The 12,934-nt window shown below is 42.5% G+C and overlaps 1 protein-coding gene across 7 annotated transcripts in view; it reads right to left on the reverse strand.

Annotated features, from left to right (window-relative positions):
- LOC116979153 (synaptotagmin-like protein 2) overlaps positions 1-12,934 on the reverse strand; it is an 86,913-nt gene that overhangs the window by 19,148 nt on the left and 54,831 nt on the right. For 5 of the 7 annotated variants that reach the window (XM_033030675.1, XM_033030679.1, XM_033030680.1 and 2 more), the window contains 5 exons: positions 12,508-12,603; positions 8,984-9,043; positions 5,418-5,527; positions 4,198-4,299; positions 905-1,074 (listed from right to left, as the gene is read on the reverse strand). In XM_033030675.1, coding sequence (XP_032886566.1) covers positions 905-1,074; positions 4,198-4,299; positions 5,418-5,527; positions 8,984-9,043; positions 12,508-12,603 — 538 coding nt within the window. The remainder of the gene's footprint in view (positions 1-904; positions 1,075-4,197; positions 4,300-5,417; positions 5,528-8,983; positions 9,044-12,507; positions 12,604-12,934) is intronic. The other 2 variants (XM_033030678.1, XM_033030677.1) reach the window with 2 other exon arrangements.

Here is a 12,934-nt window from a genome sequence, read left to right on the forward strand (position 1 = left end):
TAACTGGCAACTGAGTTATCCCCTCATTGAAGAGAGGTGAAGTCAAACATCAAGAGGCACTGAAGTGACACAGGATGCTTGCCTTGTCTCGCATAAGTTAAAGAACTAATGTGAATAATGTCAGTGAGGGAGGAACAGCAAGGGTAAATCTGGTGTAAACATAAGTGTAAACTACAGACTATAGAGCCAATCTGTGTCCACAAAGAGGTAATGTTCAATCAGATATATTTATACCCTAATAATCAGCAATTCAGCAATACTTTATCTTACAGAGCATTGTACAGCCTCTTGCCTGTTAGGATTGACAGGTTCTTTTGAGAGAGGAAAGGTTAGCCCATATATGGTTATGCTGAAGAAGCTGTTTTTCTGCACATCAAGCACTTGTTGTTTTTTACTTTGTTGACTCACATTATAATCTTATACAGTAAAGAGGCGTATCTGGTAGAACAGCTGCCTCACAGCGCCAGGGGCCAGAGTTCGATCCTGGTACCTCAGGTGCTGTCTGTGCGGAGTTTGAATTTTCTCAGTGACCGCGTGGGTTTTCTTGGGGTTCTCTGGTTTCCTTCCTCATCCCAAAGTCACACAAATTTGTAGGTTAATTGGCATCTGTAAATTAACCCTAATGTGTAGGGAGTGGAAAAGTGGAATAACATAGGACTACTGTGAATGGGTGGTCGGTGTGGACTCGGTGGGCTTGTTTGCACACTGTGTCTCTAAAACTAAACAAAAGAAAGCAATAATCCAGCATACATGCTGGACGGGTGCGTTAAATACAACACAGAGAGAAGGGAAGTTGAGCCATCAGAGGAGGGATTGTTTCTCTATCGGTGTCATCTCTGCCACGATGCGGGCAGGAGAGTTTAAAAAAAGAGGAGGAACAATGGAAAAGACAAAGTCTACTTACGCATCTGTCCGACCCTTCTTCTCATCCACCATGGCAAGATCCTTACACTGACTCACATAGATTTGGAACTCTTTATTCTTCTCGTTGTAATCCAGAGCAAACCGAACAGAGCCCTGGGCATCAATGCTCCCAAAATCAGCACTGTAAACGCTCATGATGCTTCCACTCACCTGGAAATGACATTAAATGTACTGTTATATCCACAAACCCATCATATCACTGTTCGGACCGGGCCATGTAGCTATAAGGTTACAAGAGCTCGTTAATACAGGGAATTTATACACAGAAATATCATATTGTTATATTCTAACTGTAATTGACCCATGAAAGAGTGAAACTCCTCAAATAATCTGCCATCGGGAAGCAAACTGCAAACTTAAATAATTTTATTTTTATCCAGAAATATTTAGACTGGTGCATGGGATTCCTGGGATGTCAGGACTTTCATATGAAGAAAGACTGGATAGACTCGGCTTGTACTCGCTAGATTTAGGAGATTGAGGGGGGATCTTATAGAAACTTACAACATTCTTAAGGGGTTGGACAGGCTAGATGCAGGAAGATTGTTCCCGATGTTGGGGAAGTCCAGGACAAGGGGTCACAGCTTAAGGATAGAGGGGAAATCCTTTAGGACTGAGATGAGGAAAACATTTTTCACACAGAGAGTGGTGAACTCTCTGCCACAGGTAGTTGAGGCCAGTTCATTATCTATATTTAAGAGGGAGTTAGATGTGGCCCTTGTGGCTAAAGGGATCAGGGGGTATGGAGAGAAGGCAGGTACAGGATACTGAGTTGGATGATCAGCCATGATCATATTGAATGGCGGTGCAGGCTTGAAGGGCTGAATGGCCTACTCCTGCACCTATTTTCTATGTTTCTATGTTTCTATGGATAGGACAGGTTTAGAGGGATATGGGCCTAAAGCAGGCAGGTTGGACTAGTGTAGATGGGGCATGTTGCTCGGCGTGGGCAAGTTGGGCTGAGAGACTTTTTCCACGTTGTATGACTGGATGATTCTATTATCTGGAAACAAAAATAACATTCTTTAGTAACTAACAGAATCTTTAACGAATAATCTAATTGTTTTTTCCAACAAAATAAAAGAGATACTGCTAATGTTTTTGAAATTATAACAACATTTTCTATCCATGTCAGCACTCTACACCCAATACCATTTACCCTAATTTTGCCCACTAATCTCCTATGTGGGACCTTATCAAATGCCTTCTGAAAGTCCAGGTATACTACATCCACTGGCTCTCCCTTGTCCATTTTCCTAGTTACATCCTCAAAAAATTCCAGAAGTTACCATATTATGGTCACTACCTCCTAATGGTTCCTTAACCTTATGTTCTTTTTTATCAAATCCGGTTCATTACATAGCATTAAATCCAGAATTGCCTTCTCCCTGGTAGGCTCCAAATACAAGCTCTAAGAATCCATCATGGAGGCACTCCACAAACTCCCTTTCTTGGGGTCCAGTTCAAACCTGATTTTCCCAGTCTACCTGCATATTGAAATCTCCCATAACAACCGTAGCATTACCTTTACGATATGCCAATGTTAACTCCTGATTCAACTTGCACCCTATATCCAGGCTACTGTTTGGGGGCCTGTAGATAAGTCCCATTAGGGTCTTTTTACCCTTACAATTCCTTAGTTCTACACATGCTGACGCCACATCTCCTGTTTCAATGTCACCCCTTGCAAGGGACTGAATTTCATTCCTCACCAACAGAGCTATCCCACCCCCTTTGCCCACCTGTCTGTCTTTTTGATAGGAGGTGTGCCCTTGAATATTCAGTTCCCAGCCCTGGCCCTCTTGCAGCTATGTCTGTGTAATTCCCACAACATCATACTTGCCAATTTCTAACTGAGCCTCAAGCTCGTCCACTTTATTTCTTATACTTTGCGCATTCATATACAACACTTTGACCTCTGTATTCACCTCCCCTCTCGCACCGCTCGCAATTGGCCCTGACCTTACTCTCTTATCCCTTCTCGAACTTTCCTTCCCATTAAATCTACTCCAGCTTTTGATGTTGATCTCCATGTCTCTGTCGATGTGTGGTTGCAGCCCAATCGGTTGAGCCACTGTGTTGCCTAAATGAGGTATTACAGTTACACATTGAGGAGTTACAGACAAAACACAATTGGCGAGCTAAAGCTCTCCAACAGTCAACTAGAAGCTGATGGAAATACTCCACTTGGTTTACCATTCCATCTACATTTACAGCAGCCTCTGGCAGACATGGAATATTCACCAACGGTGCCAGGAAGCACATTTTCTAACTCTTGCTCTTCATGGGGCTCGAGACTATCAAAACAACAAGGTCTTTTACTAGGGTGCACATGGACTCTTTTTCCTTAAATTGCATTCACAGGTTGGAATTTGCAACCTGGTTTGTACCTTTACTGAGCGAGTGCCATTCTGTGGCAGCTCAGGTAACCGAGGAATAAACCTGCTTGCAAATAACTGTTCTTCAGCTTGCGGTAACAACTGATGCCAAGGTCTTTTCAAAACACTGTGTACTCACCTGTGAACGCATTCCAACACCAAAATCTGTAGCAAACAATATACGTCATAGACAGCTGAGAGGACAAACAGTAGGCCAGGCAGCCTCTGTGGTGGAATGGACAGGTGACATTTCAGGTCAAGATGCTTCTTCAGACCGCAGAAACGATCCTGACCCAAAATGCTGCAAGTCCATTCCTCCACAGATGTGACCTGGCCTGCTTAGATCTTCCAGCACTTTTTGTTTTGCTCAAGATTCCAGCATCTGCAGTTCCTTTAGACTTTAGAGACACCACGTGGAAATAAGCCTATCAGCTCACAGAGTCCGCGCCGAGCAGTGATCACCCGTACACTAACCTACACAAACTAGGGACAATTTTACAACTTACCAAAGCCAATTAACCTACAAATCTGGGCGTCTTTGAATTGGGGGAGGAAACCGGAGCAACTAGAGATAACCCACGTGGTCACAAGAAGAACGTACAAACTCCGTACAGACAGCACCCATAGTCAGGATCGAACCCGGGTCTCTGGCACTGTAAGGGAGCAACTATATTGCGCCACTGCGCCACTCCTCCTCTTTGTGTCTCCATATTACTGAAGATCATAGCCAGTAGAGTTAGCAGAATCATCAACAGGATACTCAAAGTGACAAAATAAATTGAATGTTTGTAGTACAGGGGAGCACATACAGCTTATGCTAGAATAATTAAAGCAGTTTCCAGCCAACAGATTGTCATGCTAAGATTTTGTATGCTTCTTGTGAATAAATTCATACCGAAGATACTGATGCCATATCTGAAGAGTGGCTGGCATCACTCGGAGTCTTCCTGTGCCATCCAACGTTGAAGCTGATCTCTGAAGCTGAATCAGATTCGCTCTGACAAAAAAAGACAAGCAAGTTGAATAAAGCTACTCAAAATCATTTTGAATAGAAATCGCACAGAATCCACAGATTTAGCTTGGTTTAGAGATACAGTGCGGAAACAATTCCGTGCCCAACCAGCAATCACCCCGTACACTTGTACTATCCTACACTTAAAATCTTTACCACAGCCAATTAACCTACAAACCCAGTACATCTTTGGAGTGTGGAAGGAAACCAGGGCTCCCGGAGAAAACCCACAGAGGTCACGGGGAGAATGTACAAACTCCATACAGACACCATCCGTAATCAGGATCGAACCCGGATCTCTGGCACTGTAATGACAGCAACTTTACTGCTGCGAAACAGTGCCGCCACAAGACCCTTTGTCATAATTGAGGTAGAGCATCATTTCAAACTTCGATTATTCATTTGTTTGTGCCTATCAAGTAATTTAAAAGCAGTTATAACATTCTTGGTCCTTGCACAGAACAGGAGATTTATGTTGGTTTTGCTGACTCCAGCTCATGATGGATCAGCCTGAATATAGTGGACTCACCAGGGATAGCTGCAAAGTGGGTAATTCCAGGAGCTTGCCTTGCCCAGCTACACAAGGCTCACACTGGGAAAAAACTCTGCAGCCACTGCTCCCCATGGTATAAATGCTGTTCAAGGTTAGTTTATCAAAGAGAACATATTGTTCTCGAAATTGCCTCGGAAATGCAATTGTTTTATTCTCTTAAGAAATACAGCAGCAATCACTCAACACCAGCCATTTCCCACAAAACACTCACAGGAGGAATTATCCTGCAATTGTTTGCAGTTGGTTATTTATTTGAATGCGGAATAATAGCCAATGCATCAATGAAAACCTCACTGAATTAACAAGATGCGTTTGACATCCAAACAATTGTCTTAACAGATAACTGGACACCTTGCTTTATTGTGTCATAAGCAAATCAGTGCAGATTGAAAATGAGATCTGAAGCAGAATTGCCTCGCAGCGTAAATAACATATGAATGTTGGGTTTAAAATAGTTCTCAAAATGAAAAATGTCCTTAATTCCATTCATTCAGTTATGCCCCAGCACGTACTTCAACTCATGCCTCCTATTCACGTCGATGTTTCATACCTCATATATCAGCATTGGGACAGACTTGCTCAGTTCCTTCACCCTGGTGTTCTCCAAGACTGAAGTCCTCATTACAGATGACTTATCATCAGCCGATGACTGGTCACTGCCTGGGGAAAAGAATTAATATTTGCATTAAAATACTAAATCTGTTTAGACATCAACCAAGGACACTTAGCATAATGACATGCTTTGCCTACATCTTGCACTTAACATTATAACGACAAAGGACCGGTTTGGACAAGGCCAAGACTTGGCTTAATCCTACCCACGCCTGGCAAATATTACCTGTAAGAATCACAATGCCAAGATTAAGAGAGCAGGGGGAGGGTTCAACTAACTTTCTGAGACCATAAATAATGGTGTAAGGGAGCTGAATCAAACAGGTCAAGTCACTGTGTCGAAACAAGGAACTGCCGATGCTAGTTTAGAAACTAAAGTTTACAAAGTGTTGGAGTGACGCAACAGGTCAGGCAGCATCTCTGGAGAATGTGGATAGTTTAGTTTAGAGATACAGCGCGGAAACAGGCCCTTCAGGCCCACCAGGTCCGCACCGACCAGCGATCCCTGCACATTAACAACATCCTACACCCACTAGGGACAATGTTTACATTTACCAAGCCAATTAACCTACAACCCTGTACGTCTTTGGAGTGTGGGATGAAACCCCACGCAGGTCACGGGGAGAACGTACAAACTCCGTACAGACAGAACCCGTGGTCGGGATCGAACCCGGGTCTCCGGCACTGCAGTCGCTGTAAGGCAGCAACTCTACCGCTGTGCCACCGTGACCGCCCGGTGTCGTTTCAGGATAGGACCTTTATATAACCATATAACAATTACAGCACGGAAACAGGCCATCTCGACCCTTCTAGTCCGTGCCGAACACATAATCTCCCCTAGTCCCATATACCTGCGCTCAGACCATAACCCTCCATTCCTTTCCCATCCATATAACTATCCAATTTATTTTTAAATGATAAAAACGAACCTGCCTCCACCACCTTCACTGGAAGCTCATTCCACACAGCTACCACTCTCTGAGTAAAGAAGTTCCCCCTCATGTTACCCCTAAACTTCAGTCCCTTAATTCTCAAGTCATGTCCCCTTGTTTGAATCTTCCCTACTCTCAGTGGGAAAAGCTTTTCCACGTCAACTTTCTTTAGGGTCCCGACTCGAAACGTCACCTATCCATGTTCTCCAGGTCAGGTCATTGCCCATGTCACTGACCACCTACACTGATGCTAAATGCTTCTCTACTCTGAAGGCACAGTAAAAACACCTACAATCCATATCCACTGCCAGATTCAGTGGTTTTCTTTGGACAATTGCCGAACTGGACATCACCAGCTAAAATAAAACAATTTAAGCATTTAAAATGTGTTTGATAATTCGGCATCATTGCAAGTTAATTAACAAAGACTATTATGTACTTTAACTACATTCATACCTACTCCAAACATTGGAATATAGCAAAATGCAATAGTTATTACAGTATGCCGAAACTCACTCTGAATATCTGAAGTAGACCTTGCAGTCCCGATGTAATATCAAATGTTCATTTCACTCCACAGATGCTGTCTGACCCGCTGAGTTTAGTTTTAGTTTAGAGATGCAGCATGGAAACAGGCCCTTCGGCCCATCGAGTCCGTGCCGACCAACAATCCCTGCACAATAACATTATCCTACACACTATAGGGACAATTTACAATTTTACTGAAGCCAATTAATCTACAAACCTACACGTCTTTGGAGTGTGGGAGGAAACCCGGAGGAAACCCGCGCAGTGCCCAAGAATGTACAAACTCCATAGACAGCACCCATAGTCAGGATCGAACCCGAGTCTCTGGCGCAGTATGGCTGCAAATCTACCTGCTGTGCCACCGTGTTCTTCCAGCTGTTCTTCATCAATGCTTTGCATAAAGTTAATGTTTCTTCAAAATATTTAGCATCATAGAGACAAACAGCATGGAAACAGTTCTTACTGCCCAATCTGTTCAGGTCAACCAACATGCTCACGCCGACCAACATGCCCCATCTATACTAGCACCACCTGCCCGTGCTAGGCCCATATATACCCCCTCTAAACCTATCTTATCCTTTTCCTATCCATTTAATAGCAATTAGCTCTCCCCTAATTCTCTTACCGCCTTTTACTCCAGGGAAATTTCACATTGCCAATTAACACACATACACACACAGAATGAGGAGTCAAAATTGTACCATAGAAAACAGAGCATACACTGTTGAAATTAACAGTCAAAGCTTGAACACAGTGAAATATTGTGATTGGGTTACTGCCTGAGTTACATAGAAACATAGAACATAGGTGCAGGAGGAGGCCATTCGGCCCTTCGAGCCAGCACTGCCATTCATTGTGATCATGGCTGATCGTTCCCTATCAATAACCCGTGCCTGCCTTCTCCCCATATCCCTTGACTCCACTAGCCCCTAGAGCTCTATCTAACTCTCTCTTAAATCCATCCAGTGATTTAGCCTCCACTGCCATCTGTGGCAGGGAATTCCATAAATTCACAACTCTCTGGATGAAAAAGTTTTTTCTCACCTCAGTCTTAAATGACCTCCCCTTTATTCTAAGACTGTGGCCCCTGGTTCTGGACTCGCCCAACATTGGGAACATTTTTCCTGCATCTAGCTTGTCCAGTCCTTTTATAATTTTATATGTTTCTATAAGATTCCCCCTCATCCTTCCAGTGAATACAAGAGTTAGATTTTAAAGATTCATTACACAGTTGAATTAGGTCCCTTAAGGGTGTAATTCTCACAACAAGGCCTGTTCTGGGATAGAGGGAACGTCCATTGTTTTCCTTACAATGCCGTTTGCACAAACATAATGTTGGGTTAAAGGTCATCAGGTCGAGAGTTTGGAAAAGGAAGTGGAAGAATGCTGACCATCCAGTCAGCAGCTGGTATTTCTAGATCTGGAGACTGAAAACTAAGTACAGAGTACAGAAACGTGGCCTTCATTTTGGCAGAGCTCAGTGCTAATTAACAGGCAACATTGTTAAACGGGTTGTGCCCAAATGCAGTGGATTGGGCCTCAGACAATCCAGTCCACTTGAGAAGCAGACAGACACAATTCCAAGTCTGAAACATGCTGGGAATGGTTCCAAATCTTTACAGACTCACCAATAATCTGTGAAATTGAGAATTATATCTTCATATGAACCCAGTTCAAATAAAACGCAAGCCCCGTAAAGACGAATCGAAGAGAGAAAAAAAAACCCACCGGCTTTGGAATGCTGCCAAACCCGCAATGATTTACTGTTATGAAATTTATAACATTAGATTAAATAGACTGCAACCAAAATGTCTATTGTTCTGTTCGTATCAGGAAAAAAAATAATTATTGTTTTGAGGTGTTATCTTGTATTATTCCTAAACATTATTTAGAGGGTGGTTCTGAACGACTTCCTGCAGTGAAGGAAACGGAGCACATCTCAGATGCCATTTTCAGGTTCAGCCGAGAGAAAACCACTGCAGTGTGCAACAGAATTAGAAGTAAGACATACACAGAACTCTTCTACAGGTAAAGGTTTTCATACTCAATCTCTCACCATCGCCTTTTGTTTCGTTCTCATGCACCGAGGAATCGATCGTTTCCCCTGAAAGAGAATAATGAATTGAGTTCAGCCAGTTTGTGAGTACATTCACCGAGTTGGCAGATGCGAAAGGCAAATGTAATACCCTCCTATTACAGGAATTGATTGAAAGATACAGCATGGAAACAGGCTTGATCGATAATCCATGCTGACCATCACATGAGTTCTATGTTATCCCACTATTGGAGCCATTCCCTACACATGCAGGACAATTTACAGAGGCTAATCTACCTACAAACCCGCACATCCTTGGAAGGAAACCGGAGCACCTGCAGGAAACCCACGCGGCCACAGGGAGAACCCAAAGACGTCACCCAAGGTTAGATTTCCCTGGATGACATTTACAGGGCCCGATGCTTGCGCCGGGCCACAAACATCAAGCAGGACACATCCCACCCTGCCAACCACCTTTTCACTCTGCTACCCTCTGGGAGGCGATTCAGGTCTCTGAAGACTAAAAAATAGTTTCTACCCATGTGCGATAAAAGAACTTAACTCTAACAGAGAACACTGGGGGAAGCACAATATAATTCGGGGTGCAAGATAATGCGAAATATTCTTTAAAATATTTTAATACCTATTTATATTTTTCTTTACTGATCTTGTGTATATGTGAGTCAATGGCTGTTGTGTTTTGTTCTTTTTAAATCTTTTATCCTGTGTCTTCTATGTACACACCGAAGGAGATGCAATGGAATTTTGTTGTACAGCTGTTGTGCAATGACAATAAACGTATTTCATTTCATTTCATTTGAACGCTGGTCTCTGGTGCTTTGAGGCAGCCGCTCTACCAGCTGCGCCACTGTGCCGCCCAGGAAATTGGTTCAAAATACTCAGTTAGGCCAGGTAGTACTTGTACAGAGAGCATTTCATCTCCTCTTCTGTTTCAGAGTTCCATTGAGAGCACTGTCTTCAGGACTCCCTCGTCTACATTTCTGGCCCCATCGACTCTCCCAATTGCATGGTACTTTCCAGTGCAGCCGCACAAGGTGCAACACCTTCCACTTTACCCCTTCCCTTCCCACCAAATGGGTCCAAAACATATACTTTGCAGCTATTTGCAATTCGTTAGCATTTCTTCCTATCTAGCAGGTTGCATCCTGTGTTCACAATGAGGCCCTTGATACCTTGGAAAAACCCAGCGCAGATGGGGTGATCACTTTGTGAAGCACTTGCGCTCAGCCCCACCGGACCTGACATTTCAATTCACAATCCCCATTGTCCACCCCCTTTTAAAAACTTCTCACACTTTGCATCTTCCACGGGTCAGTACATCTCATTGATGGCATGGTCTCCACAGAAATTATTTGTTGCACTTTTGAAGTTGAAATAGAATCAGAAAAAATGCACATATTTTTGTTTTTACATGGTTGCATTAGGGGCCACAACTGCAGGAAAGAAGAAAAAGGTAAGCAGAAACGAAGGGAATAGAATAAGTCTTTCCCAGGCATGGGACACGAGCAATAACTACTGTCCAGAAACCTTTATCAAACACATGTACATTGTGCTGACAAAGGTGAAATACCAGAATAGATCTTCAAGCCAAATTAGGGAAATCTATGAATAATTCCTCTGTCCAAAACAATGGTCAACTAGGCTTCAAAAGAGAGAGTGGTTGCATTATCAACTCACCGACTCACCGCATTTCAGTTCAAAACATCTCATGAGACTTCATAAGTTCATAATGGATAGGAGCAGAATTAGGCCATTCAACCCATCAAGTCTACTCCGCCATTAAATCGAGGCTTATCTATCTTTCTCTCCTAACCCCATTCTCCTGCCTTCTCCCCATAGCCTTTGACATCCATACTAATCAAGAATCTATCTATCTCTGCCTTAAATATATCCATTGACTTGGACTCCACAGCCTTCTGTGGCAATGAATTCCACAGCTTCACACCTTCTGACTAAAAAAAATTCCTCTTCATCTCCTTCCTAAAATAATGTCCTTTAATTCTGAGACTATGACCTAGATTCTCCCACTAGTAGAAACATCCTCTCCTCATCCACTCTATCCAGGCCCTTCACTATTTGGTAAGTTTCAATTAGGTCCACCCTCATCTTTCTAAACCCCGGCGAGTAGAGACCCAGTGCCGTCAAATGCTCATCATATGTTAATCCACATCCCCATCAACTTTAACTATTCGGATTTTCTGTGCTTATTTTTCCACCGATCATGGTTCCAAATTCAAAGATCAACTGCAGCAGAATCTACTTCTATGTTTTCATAATTTACACTTAATCTTTCCTGCTCTCCCTTACCCACATCTGTAATAAACTATCCACATTTACATGATTTAGTCAGTTCATTATTTTAAAAGGGTCGTAATCTTAGTTTGTGCTTCTCCAACTAAACCGGTTAAGTTGCGCAAGTCTGCTCGGAAAGCCACGGTGCATTAACATACACATCAACCAAACTGACATCTTATAAACACTTTCAGTGCCTTTATATCAATCCCCCTCCACTCCACCCCACACTGTGTGGGAAAATGAAAACTGGATGCAGAATCTTGAACTCAGCCTTGTACATGTATCAAGGAAAGGATGGTACTCCTGCCTTATGTAGCTATTCCAAGAATCCATGAGCTTTCTCAACCGCCTTGTGAACAAGAGTTTGGCGAGCCAAGCACTGTTTCTTTGTCCACCCAGTAGCCTTTAGCACACAAACATGAGTTACTATGCTTTCTATTTTGTTCCAGACATGTTGCACTGAGTTTAGTATATTGTCACATGTACTGAGGTGCAGTGAAAGCTTTTATTGCGTGATAACCAGTCAGCAGAAAGACAAAACATGCTTACAATCGAGCCATCCACAGATTCAGATTCAGATTCAGATTCAATTTTAATTGTCATTGTCAGTGTACAGTACAGAGACAACGAAATGCATTGTATGGAATGCACAGTGTATAGAAACATGATAAAGGGAATAACGTTCAGTGCAAGATAAAGCAATATTATGACCGGCAATAGATTGTGAACTCATTTGAACTCATTAATAGTTTAAATCTAATAATTATTTTCACGTAGGTAAACACAGCTACCAAGTTTACACTTTGCACACCTTGATGCAAAATAAATGCTGCGCTAACAGACAGATGGATCATCGTTCAGGTGAGATTTTAACCTTGTCCCCATTTTCCCCACTTGCGTTGAAGTTGAAGAATCAATTGCACTATTTAGAAATGGACCACAAAGATTTCCACTGCCTTGGCCAAAATCAATTGCACACCATTGCCACCAAGTCAGATTTTTAATCTTATCACCCGCTGTGGGATTTTACAGCATGCAAAGTAACTTGTCCTCTTAACCTTGGCTGTAAGCATAACTTAATTTAACTGCAAAACAAAGTGCAAGTCTGCATATCTTCTAGCAAAAATACAGTACTATTTCCCCCGTATAAAATATCCGTGAAACTTAAAATCGCCAAATGAAAAAGGTAAAGTTAAAGGTAAAATGTTAAAACTTACTGTCTAGAGTAGAGTTGAGGTTGTCCATACTCTTAGCGTTAGCTTTCCTGGCTCTGGCTAAAGCCCTCATCACAGGAGATAATCCATAGGTAGGTCCTGAATCAGATTAGATCAATATTTTAAAACACACGGACAACACTGACGGGAAAGCAGACTCGTGCACTGACCTTCAGAGATTGAAACAGGGCATCTCATTCAGTGGAGAAAACTTGCAGAAAGATGAAAGAGGGCCTTAAGAAAACCCATAAAAGGAGCAGAAATTGGGAAGAGGAGAGTAAAATCCAACTCCAAATCACTCACATGTCTTGCTAATTCCTACGTTTGTTTACAGTATGTTAGCAAAAGCACATTTTGTTCTAGGTATTTGTACATCACAGTCCTGATTTGTTCAAAACCTGAACAGGGAATTCTTTAAGCCGAATAAACC

The sequence above is a fragment of the Amblyraja radiata genome, chromosome 12 (genome assembly GCF_010909765.2).
Source record: "Amblyraja radiata isolate CabotCenter1 chromosome 12, sAmbRad1.1.pri, whole genome shotgun sequence".
NCBI classification, from domain to species: domain Eukaryota; kingdom Metazoa; phylum Chordata; class Chondrichthyes; order Rajiformes; family Rajidae; genus Amblyraja; species Amblyraja radiata.